The sequence below is a fragment of the Schistocerca americana genome, chromosome 7 (genome assembly GCF_021461395.2).
Source record: "Schistocerca americana isolate TAMUIC-IGC-003095 chromosome 7, iqSchAmer2.1, whole genome shotgun sequence".
Lineage (NCBI taxonomy): Eukaryota > Metazoa > Arthropoda > Insecta > Orthoptera > Acrididae > Schistocerca > Schistocerca americana.
The window spans coordinates 83,862,761-83,882,896 of NC_060125.1; the positions used below are offsets into that span (position 1 = coordinate 83,862,761).

Genomic DNA, 20,136 nt, shown 5'->3' on the forward strand with positions numbered 1-20,136 from the left:
AGATGGCAACTTGACTTAGGTGCTACATGACAGTTCTTGCCTTTGTATTTCCTGATTGATCTGTAAATGTCATAGTCGCCTTGTAACGTCCCCTTCGAAAAATTATGAATGACAGTGCTGGAAAACCTCTTACGTTATTTGATTTTCAAACAGATGAGCAAAACTGAATGTACTCAGACGTTTCTCTCTTTACTTATTCTGATCATCACTAAACTGAAACACAATACTTTTTTAGCGAAACGCAATCTGACTTTCAATAATTCCTAAAAAAATAATGGCCCTGACTAACAATAACCTATACCTTTCATGAATCGCTTACTTCACATAAATCTTCGTTACTCGAACTATTGCAATACAACGAGCACCAGTACTGTCAGCAAATAAGATTAAAACTACTGAAGGCACTAACTACTGATAGGCATAGTTAGCAAATGAAAGATTTTGATAGAGAACAAACAATGTATTTACCTTAATAGTGTTCAAAACTCATCATGTATATATCTATCAATTAATGACATCCATCTTTACAAATTTCCTTTTTCTGGCCGACACACGTCCAGGTCGTCCGCTTATAGCAACCTCTCAAAACTCTAGCATATATACACTCCTGGAAATGGAAAAAAGAACACATTGACACCGGTGTGTCAGACCCACCATACTTGCTCCGGACACTGCGAGAGGGCTGTACAAGCAATGATCACACGCACGGCACAGCGGACACACCAGGAACCGCGGTGTTGGCCGTCGAATGGCGCTAGCTGCGCAGCATTTGTGCACCGCCGCCGTCAGTGTCAGCCAGTTTGCCGTGGCATACGGAGCTCCATCGCAGTCTTTCACACTGGTAGCATGCCGCGACAGCGTGGACGTGAACCGTATGTGCAGTTGACGGACTTTGAGCGAGGGCGTATAGTGGGCATGCGGGAGGCCGGGTGGACGTACCGCCGAATTGCTCAACACGTGGGGCGTGAGGTCTCCACAGTACATCGATGTTGTCGCCAGTGGTCGGCGGAAGGTGCACGTGCCCGTCGACCTGGGATCGGACCGCAGCGACGCACGGATGCACGCCAAGACCGTAGGATCCTACGCAGTGCCGTAGGGGACCGCACCGCCACATCCCAGCAAATTAGGGACACTGTTGCTCCTGGGGTATCGGCGAGGACCATTCGCAACCGTCTCCATGAAGCTGGCCTACGGTCCCGCACACCGTTAGGCCGTCTTCCGCTCACGCCCCAACATCGTGCAAGCCCGCCTCCAGTGGTGTCGCGACAGGCGTGAATGGAGGGACGAATGGAGACGTGTCGTCTTCAGCGATGAGAGTCGCTTCTGCCTTGGTGCCAATGATGGTCGTACGCGTGTTTGGCGCCGTGCAGGTGAGCGCCACAATCAGGACTGCATACGACCGAGGCACACAGGGCCAACACCCGGCATCATGGTGTGGGGAGCGATCTCCTACACTGGCCGTACACCACTGGTGATCGTCGAGGGGACACTGAATAGTGCACACTACATCCAAACCGTCATCGAACCCATCGTTCTACCATTCCTAGACCGGCAAGGGAACTTGCTGTTCCAACAGGACAATGCACGTCCGCATGTATCCCGTGCCACCCAACGTGCTCTAGAAGGTGTAAGTCAACTACCCTGGCCAGCAAGATCTCCGGATCTGTCCCCCATTGAGCATGTTTGGGACTGGATGAAGCGTCGTCTCACGCGGTCTGCACGTCCAGCACGAACGCTGGTCCAACTGAGGCGCCAGGTAGAAATGGCATGGCAAGCCGTTCCAGAGGACTACATCCAGCATCTCTACGATCATCTCCATGGGAGAATAGCAGCCTGCATTGCTGCGAAAGGTGGATATACACTGTACCAGTGCCGACATTGTGCATGCTCTGTTGCCTGTGTCTATGTGCCTGTGGTTCTGTCAGTGTGATCGTGTGATGTATCTGACCCCAGGAATGTGTCAATAAAGTTTCCCCTTCCTGGGACAATGAATTCACGGTGTTCTTATTTCAATTTCCAGGAGTGTATATATACCTCTCTCTCTCTCCCCCCCTCTCCCCACATCCACCACTGCTGGCGGCTCACCTCCAACTGCCCAACGCTACGCGCTGTTTACACCCGATTGCCCAATACAACACAAGCGAATATTCCAACAATGAGTCCAACCAGCCACAGACTGCACACAGCACAGTCAGTGATTTTCATACAGAGCGCTACGTGGCGTTACTAACATAAAAACCTAAACAGCCTACTTACAACCTGCTTGGTAAAACTACCAGGCACACGTGATGCAGCGAAAGAAGAAGAAATGTCACATCTTCAGATAGCGATACTTGCTATGAAACGGTATAACGAACAGCTACGCAGAGAGTTATAATTTCATATTGATTCGATTAAGTGTTGAAGAACCTTCAATTACTTTTGCTATGTTTGTATGTTTATCTTGTCTTCACTTGCTGTGTGTGATATTGCATCCGATTTGGTGTCTGCGTTAGTGTCTGCGTCGTTTAGTGCGTCCGATGTGAAGCCTGTCTTACTCTAGCGTATAGCCTCTCCCGTTTGTATGTCGCATGTAGTGCCCGCGTAACTTCATCTGTGGTGTTGTTTGTAGAGTTCCACTCATCTTGCCTGCGTATTAACTGCTCTGTGTTCTGGTTTCCTAAACTCGGTCTTACGTGTCCAAGAGCATCGCAGATAAGCACTGTGTGGTCAGGTGTGCCATTCCCACCACAGACGCAAGTGTAAGCCTGTTTCAAGCCAAACCTGTGGAGATGCACAGGACACGGGCCACGGCCCGTGAGAAAGTGCACCATGCCGCGTGTTGGATTTGTAATCAGAAGTGGCTTCTTCGACACTGTATTTCTCGCACACAGGTGCCGCGTGTTCACATCCGTGATGGCGGGGAGCCATGTAGCCTCAAGCCTACAGCCGCCCTCTCTATTGAAGTTAATGTTATTTTTGACGACCATTCCCCTTCTCTTGCTCCTCACGTCTCGCTTCTATCCAGTGACGGTGGTCCACCAATAGCAGCAGGAAGAATTTTAACCAATAACTCATCTCCAACATAATTAATGAGATGATTTTTCATGTGCCAAAGCTTTCATTTTTTCCAAACAACAATATTGCTCCCTACAAAGCAGTTCCCTTCGGCAGCTGCACACCGACGGAGACGTTGCTCCCAGTCGAAGCGGTGAAAGGCTTTAACTGGTACGACCTTTAACATGAAAGTCACATTCTTTGGAAAGTTCTCCAGCAACCCGACATGATGTCCTTTAAAGACATTCTTCAATTTCGGGAAAAGCGGAAAGCCGCAAGGAATCAGTTCAAGTGAACGTAAAATCCCCAAGACTGCCTAAGTTTCACAGACGCTCGAAATTTAGTGCGCAGGTCAATTCGAGATGCTTTTAATAGTTTCCACCATTAAATATTGCCTCAAAATATGGTAGAAAACCCAAAGAGATTCTGGTCGTATGTAAAGTACACCAGTGGCAAAAAAACAGTCAATACCACCACTGCGCGCTAGCGATGGAAATGGTACAGATGATGGTGGCACTAAAGCTGAGTTACTGAATACACTTTTCCGTAGACGGTAAATCATTGCGTAGAACAGAAGTGATATCTGGCATTCCGCAAGGTAGTGTCATAGGCCCTCTGCTGTTCCTCATTTACATAAATGATCTAGGTGATAATCTGAGCAGCCCCCTTAGATTGTTTGCAAATGACGCTGTAATTTACCGTCTAGTAAAATCATCAATCAGTTCAAATTACAAAATGATCTAGAGAGAATTTCTGTATGGTCCGAAAAGTGGCAATTAGCACTAAACAAAGAAAAGTGCGAGGTCATCCACATGGGTACTATAAGAAATCCCATAAATTTTGGGTATACGATAAATCGCACAAATCTAACGGCTGTCAATTCGACTAAATACCTAGAAATTACAATTACGAGCAACGTAAATTGGAAAGACCACATAGATAATATTGTGGGGAAGGCGAAACAACTCAGATCACTGCGCTTTGTTGGCAGAACACTCAGAAGATGCGACAAACCCACTAAAGAGACAGCCTACATTACACTTGTCCGTCCTCTGCTGGAATATTGCTGCGCGGTATGGGATCCTTACCAAGTAGGATTGACGGAAGACATCGAAAAAGTGGAAAGAAGGGCAGCTCGTTTCGTATTAGCGGGGAATAGGGGTGAGAGTGTCTCTGATATGATACACGAGTTGGGGTGGCAGTGACTGAAACAAAGGCTGTTTTCTTTGCGCCGAGATCTATTTACGAAATTTCAATCACCATCTTTCTCTTCCGAATGCGAAAATATTTGTTGACACCTACCTACGTAGGGAGAAATGATCACAATAATAAGATAAATTGAAGCTTTAACGGAAAGATTTAGCTGATAGAGAAGTAGTATGAAAATGATTCGATGAACCCTCTGCCAGGCACTTCAGTGTGAATTGCAGAGTAGCCATGTAGATGTAGATAGGGGGTTGTAGAATAACAGGAATGCCTGCTGAGATCAAAAATTATGTGGTGAAAGTGACCGTGTGATACGGGGCGTTGTAATGATGTAGTATCGACTTGTGTACAGTTTCCGGTCTCACTCAATTTTTCTTCAGCTTCTCAAGGACATCTTTGTATAGTACTTGGTTGAAAGATTATCCTGCAAGAATAAATTCATTACGCACAATATCCCTACTGTGGAAAAAGCAAATCAGTATTGTTTTGATCTTTGGTGTGCTTATTCAAGCGTTCTTCTATCGGGGAGAAGTCTCAGTGTGCCACTCCTCGTTTCTCCACTTCATCAGGATCCTACTAAAAAATCCAGGATTCATCACCTGTGATCACAAGAATGAACCATTGATGCTCATGGGCAATCCTCTCAACAAGAGCAATACACACATAGATTGCCCACATGCTCGCTCCATTGAGAGGTTTTTCGGTACCATACTGGGACAGTCCTTTCGCATGTGTCAATCTTCTGTCAACATTTGATGTATGGGGAAAGGGGCTAAGTTTAAAAGGTTGTTCAAATTTAACACGTCAAATATCACCTTTATTATTAGACGATGTTCTGATCTCCCAAGAGCGCGCGCATTTTCGGCGTTTCGTCTGTTTTTGAAACTGAAAGTCTACCTGAGCTAACCACGCGGATCAGCGCAGTGGTTGGTACACTGGACTCGCATTCGTGAGTACGACGGTTCAAACCCGCGTACGGCCAACCTGATTTAGGTTTCCCGCGACTTCCCTAAATCGCTTCAGGCAAATGCCGGGATGGTTTCTTTGAAAGGACGCGGTCGCTTTCCTTCTCCACCCTCCCCTAATCCAAGCTTCTACTCCGTCTCTGATGACCTCGTTGTCGATGGGACGTTAAACACTAATCTCCTCTTTCTGCTCCCTGAGTGAGGTTCATTTTCAAAGACTTGTCGGCCTTCCAAAAAATGATTTGTGACAGCGAGAAACTTGTGCTCTTGATAGGCCATGTTCCCCATAGGTCTGTTTCAACTTACCAAAAATCACACTCGCGGATTCACCAACTTTCACACAAACCGTGATGGCATAGCATTGCTCTAAATTCCGCTGTTCCATTCTCTTTATACACGACGAAAACACAGCATCACTGACGGCGCTCTGAAAAATCAAGTGATGGCTGAACGGCGATGAAATATAGGCTGAGCATCTGGAACGGATGAACACACCGGTCTACACATGTGGAACAACACAGCGTTGCCAGGTCGCTAGCCGTGTAGTCAGTCCCGTTACTTTTCTCCCGCACCTCAGAAGCGTGGGAAAAATCCCTATATATCCAATGACGATAGCCTACCAGTGGCAACCAAAGGAATTTTACCCGATACTCCCATTCTGAGAAAGCGATACTGGTCTCTGACAGTTCCTGCAGAACGTTCACCTTGTCTTCAAGTCGCTAAGACAGAAACAGTGCCTGACAGACAACCAGTGGTTAGTCTTCAAAACAGAACAGTGAATAGAATTTTCGTGTATGGGCAGAGACTGGCTGCTTTGGGATTTAACTGCGTATGATTAGTTTGGATCTGTTCTTCGAATAGTGCATAAAGACACAAGATTACCTTTCTTACGACTTTAGTTCAGAAAACATTATTCAGTTTTTTGATCATGGAACTGTAATCAACGCAGGACACAAAGGCTAAACCTGCATCTTACCATTGCTGTAGCCAATGTTTTTAAAGTTGAGTAATACATTTTACTATTCACTATTCTTTGTTCATTCCATTGTGTTCGTTCTGGCCCAGAACCCAAGCATTCGTCTTACGAGGACACCTCTGTTAGACTTTTTCAGCGCCGGCGAGATTCACATCAAAGTGGAATCCCACCGCTCACAACTGGATGCAGCGTCAGTAGGGTCTTGGTTGATAGTCACGACGTTTAAATAACTGAGCGTTACGTTGCAAAGCGATTTGAAACGGAACGGATGTGTGAGGATTGTGGTAGAAAAGGCGAATCGTCGAGTTCACATTATTGGGGTAAATTTTAGGAAAGTGAGTTCATCTGTAGATATGGTTAGTATGGGAAGAGGTAATTGTTGGCAACCGGAATAAAATAACTGGATCCTTTTTACTGACCTCCCAGTTCATATGATACAGTTCCTGAAAGGTTCAAAGAAAACTTGAGTTTGATTTCAGACACGTACCCGACTCATACGATTATAATTGGTGGTGACTTTAATTTACCCTCGATATGTTGGCGAAAACACATGTTTTATGCGTACCTCAGGAATTAAACATCATCCGAAATTGTGCTAAACGCATTCTCTGAAAATTATTTCGGGCAGTTTGTTTTTACAACCGTTTACTAATCGCATGGGCTCATAAACTCACTGGATCTCTTAGCAACAAATAAACAAATAATCCTGAGGTGATAACGAGCATCAAAACAGATACAGGGATGAGTGAACATAGGGCTGTCGTAAAGAGAGTGAATATTGTAACCCCCAAAACTTCTAAAAATAAACGAAAAATTTACCTATTCAAAAAATCAGATAAAAATTCACTTGACGCCTTCCTGAGAGACAATCTCCACTCATTCCAAATTAATAATGTAAGTGTAGACCAGATGCGGCTTGAATTCAGAGAAATAGTATCGGCAGCAGTTGAGAGATTTATACCAAATAAATTAACAAACGACGGAGATGACCCTCCTTGGTACACAAAACTGCTGGGAACACTGTTGCAGAAACAACGAAATAAACATGCCGAATTTAAACTGGCGCAAAATCCCCAAGATTGGCGATCTTTTACAGAAGCTCCAAATTTAGCGCGGACTTCAAAGCGAGATGCATATAACAGTTTCCACAAGGAAACTTTGACTCCAAACCTGGCGGAAAATTCAAAGAGATTCTGGTCGTATGTGAAGTATGTTATCGGCAAGAAAGAATTAATGCCTTCACTGCGTGATAGCAATGGAGATACTGTCAAACAAATGCTGCTAAATCAGAGTTACTAAACACAGCCTTCCGGAATGCGTTCACGAACTAAATATTCCAGAATTCGAAACAAGAACAGCTGCCAACATGAGTAATGTAGAAGTAAATATCATCGGAGTTGTAAAGAAACTTAAATCATTTAATAAAAGCAAGTCTTCTAGTCCAGACTGTATACCAATTACGTTCCTTTCAGAATATGCTGATGCATTAGAACCATACTTGACAATCATATACAACCGTTCGCTAGACGACAGATCCGTACCCAAAGACTGGAAAGTTGCACAGGTCACACCAATATTCAAGAAAGGTAGTAGGAGTAATCCACCTAATTACAGGCCCATATCATTAACGTCGATATGCAGCAGGATTCTGGAACACATATTGTGTTCGAACATTATGAATTACCTCGAAAACATACAGTCAACATGGGTTTAGAAAACATCGTTCTTGTGAAACACAATTAGCTCTTTATTCGCATGAAGCGTTGAGTGGCTATTGACAAGGGATTTTAGATCGATTCCGTATTTCTGAATTTCCGGAAGACTTTCGACACTGTACCACACAAGCGGCTTATAGTGAAATTGCGTGCTTATGGAATGTCGTCACAGTTATGTGACTCGATTTGTGACTTCCTGTCAGAGAGATAACAGTTCATAGTTACTGACGGAAAGGCATCGAGTAAAACAGAAGTGATTTCTGGCGTTCCCCAAGGTAGTGTTATAGACCCTTAGCTATTCCTTTTCTATATAAACGATTTGGGAGACAATCTGAGCAGCCGTCTTAGGTTGCTTGCAGATGACTGTCTTTTATCGCCTAATAAAGTCATCAGAAGATCAAAACAAACTGCAAAACGATTTAGAAAAGATATCTGAATGGTGCGAAAATTGGCAGTTGAGCTTAAATAAAGAAAAGTGTGAGGTCATCCACATGAGTGCTAAAAGGAATCCGTTAAACTTCGGTTACACGATAAATCAATCAAATATAAAGGCCGTAAATTCAACTAAATACCTATGAATTACAATTATGAGCAACTTAATTTGGAAGGAACACACAGAAAATGATGTGGGGAAGGCTAACCAAAGACTGCGTTTTATTGGCAGAACACTTAGAAAATGTAACAGATCTACTAAGGAGACTGCCTACACTACGCTTGTCCGTCCTCTTTTAGAATATTGATGCGCGGTGTGGGATCCTTACCAGACACGACTGACGGATTACATCGAAAAAGTTCAAAGAAGCAGCACGTTTTGTATTGACGCGAAATATGGGAGGGAGTGACACTGAAATGATACAGGATTTGAGCTGGACATCATTAAAAGAAAAGCGTTTTTCTTGTGACGAAATCTTCTCACGAAATTCGAATAACCAACTTTCTCCTCCGAACGCAAAAATATTTTGTTGGTACCGATCTACATAGGGAGAAACGAACATCACTATAAAATAAGGGAAATTAGAGCTCGTACAGAAAGATACAGCTGTTCGTCCTTTCTACGCTTTACGAGACTGGAATAATAGAGAATGGTGAAGGTGGTTCGAGGAACCCTCTGACAGGCACTTAAATGTGATTTGCAGAGTATCCATGTAGATGTAGATGTGTAAGAGACCACAGATAAGATGCTAGTGCGATCTGTTCTTGAGTACTGCTGTAGTGTTTGGGATCCATACCAGATCTGATTGAAGGAAGACATCGAAGCAGTTCAGAAGCCGGCTGTCAGAGCTGTTACCGATAGGTTTGAAAAACATTTAAGTGTTATGAAGATACTTCGGAAACTCAAACGGGAATCCCTGGTGGCAGCAAGGCGTATTCTTTTCGAGGAACACTATTGAGAAAATTTGAAGAACCGGCATTTGAATCTGATTGCGGAAGAATTTTACTGCCTCCAACATAGATTGCGTAAGCACCACGAAGACAAGACACGAGAAATGTGGGCTCGTACGGAAGCATATCGGCAGTCGTTTTTCCCTCGTTCTATTTGCGAGTGGAACGGGAAAGGAAATAGCTAGTGATGGTACAGGGCACCCTTCGCTACGCGCCGTACGGTGGCTTACTGATTATGTATGTAGATGTAGATGCTGATGTATGGTTATGCGTGGGAAAAAAGTGTTTTCTGGCAAAAGTTACCTCACGAGTGGGTAATAAGTAAAGAGCCATGTTTGAAAATAATGAGAAAGAGGACTCACTAAACAAGTGAAAGAAACACATAGGAAGAAAGGATGCTGTAGGTTGCACTGTGTGAAATGTGAACATTCAAAATATAAGATTTACTTATAAATGAATTTAAATGGGTTTAAACCTAAAATAAATGCATTTGCTGATGTGAATTTTGGCGAAAGAAAGTTCACAGTTCAGTCAATAAGTTTGAGTAATTAATAACGTAAAGATTTTAAAGGTGGCTGTCTGAACGTGGTATTTGAATCATTATTGCTTGCTTCCGTCTCGCAGTTTTAAGTGTAAGTCACATTGCTTTTTAAATTCGCAGTAAATTTCATAATAAATCGAAAGCAGATTAACTTCTTCAGAGTTTTGCAACTGGAAGAGCCTGAACATAATATTTCTTTGAGAGGATTTAGTAAGGTGAGCTACAAACATCCCTTTTCCTATTCCTGCAAAAATAAACTGTTTTTATTGGCGGATTTAATCACGGTCTGAAAACAATACTGAAGGTAGGCAGCGTTACATTTAAGGCAGTAATAGTGGATGAAGAATACGTGCGGGCACCTACTTCATCAGTTACTTAGTAGTCGATTGCCTTAATTGTGCAACAACAATCCAGTTAGAGCTCACGCGATTAACATTAGAAAGACAGTGATAATAATTTCGTTATTTGGACAAGTAATAACAATGCGAATGCTCTGCTGAGTAATAGGGTAAAGCTTTTATATTCACTGAGGACTGTTGCGAAGGCCAAAGCTACGTTCTCTTTCCCAGCCAAGGTATGCAGACCGCAGGTGCAGCGTCCAATTTCGCGAGTAGCGTCTTGTGATGAGGAACTGTGGCAGTACTTTGCTCATTTAAACACTATTAACATATGTAACAACCAACCAACTAGACTCTAAATATCAGTCTTGTTATCACTGATAATTAAGTAATTGTTGCGATTGTATGCAATTTGTCACCTCACATAAAAGCACAAATTTATTTTTGTAAAATCTTGAGGGTTCGGTTTCGTCATCCCTTCTGTCAGTCTGCTCCTTCCCCCTCTTCCCCCATCTCTCTGTTCAACTCCCCCTTTTCCACTCCATCTACTCCTTCCGCATCTTTCTGACCATCTCGTCCTCTCTCCTCTCTCTGCCTACCTCCTCCAATCCCCACACTCTGTCCATCTCCTCCTCTTCCACTCCCTGTCCATATTACTCTTCCTCTTCTCTCTGCTCTACCTGTCCTTCTCCCCCTCTCTCTGTCGATCTCCTGCTTTTTTCCCTCTGTTCATCGCCTCCTCCCTGCTCTCTTCGTCCACCTACTCTGTCCCTGTCACCCACGCTTTGTCTGTGTCCTCCTTCCCCTGTCTCTACAACTGTTCCTCCCCCCTTTCCCCCACTTTCTCTGGTCATTTCTCTGCCCATCTGCCCCTCTCCCACCTGTCGATGTACTCCATTCCCCGTATCCATCTACTCCTTCCTCCTTCCTCCATCTCATCCTTTCAAATCCATCTTCTCATCCCCTTGATCTCCTCGTCATGTCTTCTGTATCCTCCTTACCACCTATATCTGCTCCTACCTTCTCTCACTGTCCCTCTCCTCCACCTCTCTCTGTCCATCTCCTCATCCCATTCCATTTCCTCCTTGACCCTCTGATTCCATCTCCCCTTCCCCCTCTCTCTGCTCATCTTCTCCTCGCATCTCTTCCTGTCGATCTCGTCTCCCTCTCTCTCTCAACATCTCCTCCGCTTTCCTTTCTGTGTCCATCTCCCCCACTTCCCTCACACTGTCCACTTCTTCCCCTTTCTCCGTCCATTTTCTCTGCCTCCTCACTCTACGTTCCCTATCCCTACCTTCCATTCATCTTCTCTTTCTCTGTCAATTTCTTTCTGACCCACTGTCTGTCCATCTTCTTAATCCCCCTAGCAGTGTCCAGTGTCCATCTCCTCTACATGTGTCCATCTCCTCCTCCCCCTTCTCTCTCCACGTTATCACTTCCGTCTCAACAGTTGGCTTCTGGTTCTTAGTCCCATAGTTTTTATTTAGAGATAGTAATTTGTGTACCAATGATACAGAATTTCAGGCGGAGCTTTGCCTGCATTCATACTTCTCATATATAATTCACATATATTTGGCGTATTTCAATCATGTTTGTACACATATTTCATCTGCGTGTCTATCGAATTTTGTCTTGCAGTTTCGTTTTCACGCAGTTCAAAGTTTGACATCATACCTGCTGAACTATGTGTCGTACAGTGATATAAGTGTGAAGGTGTATGTTATACGTGGATGCGGTCTGCCAAATGTTTGGCTAACGGATTTATTAGTAAAGAAATAATAAATCAAAATGCCATGCATAATGCGACATTTTTTCACGCATCTCAGCATTTATGACGTCACACATCTTGAACTAAGTGTCATCCAATGATATTCTTTTGGAGCTGTATTCAGGGGTATAGGCGAATAGCGTCCGCAAAATGTGACGCGAATAGCCTTAGTAGTAAAGAAGTATTAAATTAAAACGACATGCCTGATGCGGGAGTTTTTCTGCATGAACAGCGAAAATGTAGCAAACAATAAACTTTTTCCCTTCGATCATTTTGCTGGGGTTGTCAGCGAGAAAAAGGCTCGCAAACGTTTGAAACTACGCGCATGATTTGTTGTAAGTCACTAGGTACTCTCATTCTCAAGTACTGGATGAACATAGTGTGTCCGTTTACCCGTCGTGAACTCAGTTACTTTCCCTCCTCACCTCCGCCCTCACCCCTTTGAGAGGGAGGTGCTTCTTTTCCCCACAGTGCTAGTTTGCAGACAAGTTTGGTTCAAATAGATCCAGTGCTTTAGGACCCGGTGTGGAACATCCGTACATACCTACACACATCCACCTTATAGTTTGTATGGATTCAGTTTCAGGGAAAGTAAGAGGATTATAGCCCTGTCGGTATCTTACGTAGTTTGTAATATGTACATAGGCTGCCCCTATAAGACAAAGTAATGAATAGATAAAAGTTGTATTTTTGTCGTGATAGAACCAATCCGGTAGTATGTAGGTCATGCATCCACCTGTGTAACACTTACTCTACTTATGTGAATATAACGTGTTGTGCTCGTACTTGTTTGTTCTTCAGTTAAATTTACATCCATCAGTCCTTTTAATACATGCTAGGATAGTCACGCAGTGCATCTCCTGTTGAAACTTGCATGTATCACTCAGCATAGTGGACTTGATCTAATGCCAAGGGTTTTCTATGCTTCTGTATGTCCGTGCTGTGGGTGTTATCATAGGCTACATACACGGAACTCAGTGTGTTGCCGTGTTAAGATTTCTTGATAGTCATTATTTAAAGTTTAGTATACGCATTTATCAGTCAGCTAATGGATAAACAGAATTTTCGCCATAGGGTGAATATCCTAGATGTGCGCAGATGTGCATAATTAACGAAAGTAATTTATAATGTTCAGTGATATGTGTTACCCTGTACACTAATTCAACACCGTTGGTTTCTTGTTTTACGATACCAGTGACCTAGGTCAATGGTGTTATGAATTCGCCTGATAAACCATTTGAACTAAAACTGTTAACAGTTGAACACTAGTGCACAGTCTTTTGGAAAAAACATTTTGTCAATGAGTTATTATTTTGTGAAGTTTTTTTTGTTTATTTACAGACGCAATCACATCCTTATGACACAGTCACAACCTGTTTAGGCCATACAATGACCATCTTCAGATTCTGAAGGCGGCATTGTCAAACTCAATGGATGAACCTGTGTTCAGTGTATGCTGCCTTTAGAATCTGAAGATGGTCATTGTACGGCTGAAACCGGTTATGACTGTGTCATAAGAAAGTTATTGCATCTATAAATAAACAACTAATAAAGTCCTGAGTTAAACATTTGTTAAACAGACGCTCAAGGAAGTGAAACATTCAGTTCTAGTTAACTTTGTTCAGTGTTTACGATACTGCGAACATAACGCGGACTGTGGGCAAAAATGCTAATAGCTGCTGTGAAATTGGTAATGACGAACTGTAGTCTATAATGTAGCAATGCAGGACGCAAGTACACTATGTGATCAAAAGTATTGGGACACCCCTAAAAACATAAGTTTTTGATATTAGGTGCATTGTGCTGCCACCTACTGCCAGATATTCCGTATCAGCGACCTCAGTAGTCATTAGACTTCGTGAGAGAGCAGAATGGGGCGCTCCGCTGAACTCAGACTTCGAACGTAGTTAGCTGATTGGGTGTCACTTGTGTCATACGTCTGTACGCGAGATATCCACACCCCTAAACATCCCTGGGTCCACTGTTTCCGATGTGATAGTGAAGTGGAAACGTGAAGCGACACGTACAGCACAAAAGCGTACTGGCCGACGTCGTCTGTTGACTGACAGAGACCGCCAACAGTTGAAGAGGGTCGTAATGTGTAACAGCAGACATCTATCCAGACCATCACACAGGAATTCCAAAAATGGTCTGTTACTCGCGCCTGTGAACGGGAACGCGTTATGCAGATCTTGGTGCCTCTCGCGTCCATCTAGAAAAGTTAACCTGAAGGTGCCTAAATAAGGCGAAACGCGTCGTTGAAAAATCATAAACTAAAATTGCAACCAAGACTGTTTTTAACCATTACTGTTAAGCACTGGTTTGCTTTATGCCACATATGGATTGGAAGAATTTGTACAAAGCTACATTTACCGTTTTAGATTAAACGTAACTGTGAAGCTTACTATCTTTACCGCATTTGGGACAAATGCGAATAAGACTTGAGACCTCAAAACGACACATTCGACTCTGGTCAGTCGTTCTCTGCTACTTTTACGTGGCACTAGAGATGAAAAGTGGTCATGTGCTCGTAGACGCAGTGACAATTATTAATACCTTACTCTCACATGATATCCTGCGAACCAAGGATAAAGGCCAAGAGGCAGATTCCATATTCCTGGAGTTCGGACACCGTTCCACACCATGACCGACGACAAACTTATGGCAAAATTACAAACGTACGGAATAGGTTCTCAGATAAGTAAGTGGCTCGAATACGTTTCAAGTGACAAGATTCAGTATGTTCTTCTGCACGATGAGTGTCCGTCGGAGACGTCACGAGTGCCCCATAGGAGCTTTACAGGATCACTGTTATACTTTGTATACACTACTGGCCATTAAAATTGCTACACCACGAAGATAACGTGCTACAGACACGAAATTTAACCGACAGGAAGAAGATGCTGTGATATGCAAATGATCAGCTTTTCAGAGCATTCACACAAGCCTGGCGCTGATGGCGACACCTACAACGTGCTGACGTGAGGAAAGTTTCCAACCGATTTCTCATACACAAACAGCAATTGACCGACGTTGCCTGGTGAAGCGTTGTTGTGATGCCTCGTGTAAGGAGGAGAAATGCGGAGCATCACGTTTCCGACTTTGATAAAGGTCGGATTGTAGCCTATCGCGATTGCGGTTTATCGTATCGCGACATTGCTGCTTCCGTTGGTCGGGATCCAATGACTGTTAGCAGAATATGGAATCGGTGGGTTCAGGAGGATAATATGAAACTCCGTGTTGGATTCCAATGGACTCGTATCACTAGCAGTCGAGATGACAGGCATCTTATCCGCATGGCTGTAACGGATCGTGCAGCCACGTCTCGATCCCTGAGTCAACAGATGGGGACGTCTGCAACACAACAACCATCTGCACGAACAGTTCGACGACGCTTGCAGCAGCACGGACTATCAGCTCGGAGACCATGGCTGCGGTTACCCTTGACGCTGCATCACAGACAGGAGCGCCTGCTATGGCGTACTCAACGACGAACCTGGGTGCACGAACGGCAAAACGTAATTTTTTCGGATGAATCCAGGTTCTGTTTACAGCATCATGATGGTCGCATCCGTGTTTGGCGACATCGCGGTGAACGCACATTGGAAGCGTGTATTCGTCATCGCCATACTGGCGTACCACCCGGCATGATGGTACGGGGTGCCATTGGTTACACGTCTCGGTCACCTCTTGTTCGCATTGACGACACTTTGAACAGTGGACGTTACATTTCAGATGTGTTACGACCCGTGGCTGTACCCTTCATTCGATCCCTACGAAACCCCACATTTCAGCCAGGTAATGCACGACCGCATGTTGCAGGTCATGTACGGGCCTTTCTGGATACAGAAAATGTTCGACTGCTGACCTGGCCACCTCATTCTCCAGATCTCTCACCAATTGAAAGTGGCGGCCGAGCAACTGGCTCGTCACAATACGCCAGTCACTACTCTTGATGAACTGTGGTATCGCGTTGAAGCCCCATGGGCAGCTGTACCTGTACACGCCATCCAAGCTCTGTTTGACGCAATGCCCAGGCATATCAAGGACGTTATTACGGCCAGAGGTGGTTGTTCTGGGTACTGATTTCTCAGGATTTATGCACCCAAACTGCGTGAAAATGTAATCATACGTCAGTTCTAGTATAATATATTTGTCCATTGAATACCCGTTTATCATCTGCACGTCTTCTTGGTGTAGTAATTTTAATGGCCATTAGTGTAGATAAATGATCTGGCTTAATGAGCGGCAATCTGCTACTATTTGACGATAGTGCTGTGGCGTACGGCAAGGTTGAGTGACTGTAGGAGGATACAAGATGACTTAGACGTAATTTCTACTTGGTCTGATGAATGGCAGCTTGCTCTAAATTGATAAAAATGTAAATTAATGCAGATGAGTTGGAAAAGCTATCATATAATGATCGAATGCAGCATCAGTAGCGTGCTGTTTTACACAGTCCCGTCGATTAAACATCTAGACGTAACGTTGTACAGCGACCTGAATTGAACAAGATCGTAAGGACGATAGTGGGGAATTAATTAAACCAAACAAGCAATAAGCCTCCTAATTCAGGCGATAGCAAGGAAAGGTGTTTGTATCATTCTCACTAACCGCTTTTTCGCAATAAAGAACAGCGGTAATTGTTTATTTCCTATTGTACTTCGACGAAACGTGAGTAATTCATAACCATACCAACAGTTTTTGTCGGTATTTTGCGTGATAATTTAAAGTCCTCTGGGAGATGAAATGGATGACGAGCTGCGTTAGCGTATACTTTCCGTATGGTCGATTACGCTATGGACTTTTACCTCTGCAAATTCTTCAAAATTTCGTGCAATGGTTACTACATCTAATGCTGCACAATAACTGCGTTGAACATCGAAACAAAATTAAGTCATTTATGGGGGGAAGGTATCAGTCAAGAAGATGTGTAAAAATCAAAATTTTGGGCCAAATAGTTTTTGCGAAATCGAATGATAAAGCGTGCCAAAGCAGTCGAAAGACCATGTGTCTGTCCACAGGCGAGCAGTGCAATGATGACAAAGTCGCGTACATCGCGGAATGCGGGGAGCCGTCTCTGTAGCAGCGAAAGGGTTAATGCGGCCGTGGTGGCTTTACTTCATCAACTGCGCGCTCCCCCCCTAAACGTAAGTTTGCGAACTAATACTATGGCGCTGCTTCTCATGGCGCATGCAACTGGGAACGCAGCCATCTCCCGCTTCTGGGCGGGCATGCGCGAACCGCCAAGATAAAAGAATTGAACTGTAGTGGTACAAGGTGCCTCTGCCATGCACCACACGGTGACTGAAGTACGTATGTAGATGTCATTGTAGGTGAATGTGGCACTAGAGTCGGACGCTTTTGATGATTTTTACAAGTCTTGTTCTCTTTCCACGACTAGCTCTACCTTGTAGACGAGCAATTGGTGATGTACCCCACCATTATTGTCTTTTCAGACAGCAAATCTTGCGCGTGCCAACTTTGGGAATTGTACAACTGTTCTGTGTCATACTCTCTCACTCTGTCTCACACACACACACACACACACACACACACACACACACACACACACACTCGCTCGCTCTCTCTCTCTCTCTCTCTCTCTCTCTCTCTCTCTCTCTCTCTGACACTTGCCTGTGGAGAGTGTTTCTCACCGTGTCGAGGTAGGCGTCGGAGTTAACATTATTGGGGCCGTCCTCTGCTGTGACGAGGACTAACAAGGCGAGCAGCGGCAGTAACGAACCCTTCCGCTGGACGGCAACCATGACGTGCATCGCACACTGATCTGTCGCGACGGCGATGAGGTCTATATGCGACATTCTCAAGGTGACTGCCTTATCGGAAGAGGTGTGGCAATAAGTACGAAGTTACTTCGTGCATACCACTCGAGCCTTGTAAAAGGAATAAACAAGGATAACAGGGTGACATCACAGATAAGGAACATAAAAGTTATAAAGAAATGAAGGCGACGGTCCCACATTTTACAAGGTGTGTAATTACCGTGTGCAGCAGTCATTTGCTTGACAAGTGAAAAATATACCTTCGTGCTGTCGTAAAAGGTAGTTGCTCCGGTACAAGCTCAGTTATTGTGTAACAGAGAGGAAACGCGCGCAATTTACTACGAATGTGTTGTCCAATTTTGATCTTTATCTTGCAGCTGTTAATATGGATACTTCTTTCTCCCGAAGGGAAGGCCTGGTTCAGTAAGGAGAGCAGTCAGCGTGGATTGTGGAAAATGGGAAAGATTTTAGGCTGACTGAAACTTTCAGAAGAGCTTGAATAGCGCGATCACCTTTAGGTTTTACCTTGATGAGTAATGGTCTGGCCTCCTATTCGGGCTATGGTAAGGAATCACGCACTTAAATTTCTCTGAGTTAGTTCGTAAATAAAACACCTCGTTACCTGTGACATCTAGGCAGTAGAGAGAAATCTTCTTGACCTCACAGCTGTGTCTGACTGTTAATAGATATGTATATGACTCGTGTCTTAACAACTGTCTGGGACTTATGTCGAAAACTAATTAACTGACTTTCTTATCTTTTTCAGCCACATTCACTGGTATCTTTTACCCACGTGTGACAGAATAAAGGATTTTTTCATACGAAGAGCTTTACCTTCACTATGAAGGCCATTTCTCATTAATGTTTAACGAGAACTCAACGAAGTCGCGAAACGGTCCTAAGTTTTGTGTTCCGATTAGAAGTTAGATTTCGTATTGCACTGTGCCTTTTTTTACATGTCAGCAGTCTTTTGATTGCCGCGCGGGATTAGCCGAGCGGTCTGTGGCGCTGCGGTCATAGACTGTGCGGCTGATCCCGGCGGAGGTTCGAGTCCTCCCTCGGACATGGGTGTGTGTGTTTGCCCTTAGGATAATTTAGGTTAAGTAGTGTGTAAGCTTAGGGACTGATGACCTTAGCAGTTAAGTCCCATAAGATTTCACACACACAACTTTTCTTTTTTTTTTTTATTTTTATTTTTTTTTTTGTCACCCGCCACGAATTCCTCTCCTGCGTCAACCTCTTCACTTCGAAGTAGCACTTCCACCCTACATTCTCAGTTATTTATTAGATGTATTCCGGTCTGTCTTCCCCTACAGTTTTTGCCGTCTATGGCTTCCTCTGGTATTATGGAAACCGTTCCCTATTACATTAACGCACGTCCAGCTAGCCTCTCCCTTGTAATAATTAGTGTCTGAGACATGTTCCTTTCTTCCCCGATTCCGCAGTGAATCCCCTCATTTGCTGTCCTATGGGTCCACCAAATTTTCAACATTCTCAGCGTTTCGATTCTCTTCTTTTCCGTTATTCCCATAGCCTATGATTGATTTCCACATGATGCTATGTTGCACACATGCATTCTCAGAATTTTCTTCCTCAAATTAAGGCGTGTGATTGGTACTGGTGAACTCCTTTTCGCCAGAAATCCTCTCTTTGCCCGTGCTAAGCTGCTTTTTGTGTCGTCCTTTCATCGTACGTCATACGTTATTTTACTTCCGCGGTAGTGGAATTCCTTCATTTTATTCTTGGTCACAAAAATTAATGTTCATCGCATTTCTGTTATTCCTGATAACCTTCGCCTTTCTTTAGTTTACTCTAAATTCACAGCCTGTACTCACTAGACTATACATTCAGTTCAACAGATCCTATAATTCTCCTTCACTTTCACTGAGGATAGCAATGACATCAGCGAATCTTATCATTTACATTTTTTCACCCTGAACTTTAATCGCACTCTTGAAACTTTCTTTCATTTCCGTAAATGCTTCTTCGATGGGTAAATTAAATAGGGGAGAAGGTATGCATTCCTTTCCGAGCACTTGATTGTTCCCTGTTGTATATTACTCGTCTTTCCCTGTAACTTACAATTTTTCTCAGAACTTTGAACATTTTTCACCGTATTACGCTGTAGAACACTTTTTTAGGTTTACAATTCCTATGAACGTGTACTGAGTTGGTTTTTAAAAATCTTTCTTGCATCACCACTCGTAATGTCGAAACAGTCTCTCTGGTAGATAATATTTTTCCGAAAATGATGGTGTGTTTCCGGTGTCATAAATTGTACACACCGACTTGAATAGTTGGTTGTGTCTCCACTTACCCTGAATCATTTCTTAAAATTCGAAGAAAGGGTTATTTGACTGCAAGTCTTCCAAAGCACTGTTAAACTCTGACTCTAACACTGGATCGCCTGTGTGTCTCATATTGA

General features: G+C 43.7%; 1 protein-coding gene across 1 annotated transcript in view; it reads right to left on the reverse strand.

Moving 5' to 3' along the window:
- Positions 1 to 17,750, reverse strand: part of LOC124622730 (lipase 3-like) — a 147,711-nt gene extending 129,961 nt beyond the window's left edge. The window contains exon 1 of the mRNA XM_047148521.1: positions 17,586 to 17,750. Coding sequence (XP_047004477.1) covers positions 17,586 to 17,750 — 165 coding nt within the window. The remainder of the gene's footprint in view (positions 1 to 17,585) is intronic.
- Between the last annotated feature and the right edge of the window lie 2,386 nt (positions 17,751 to 20,136).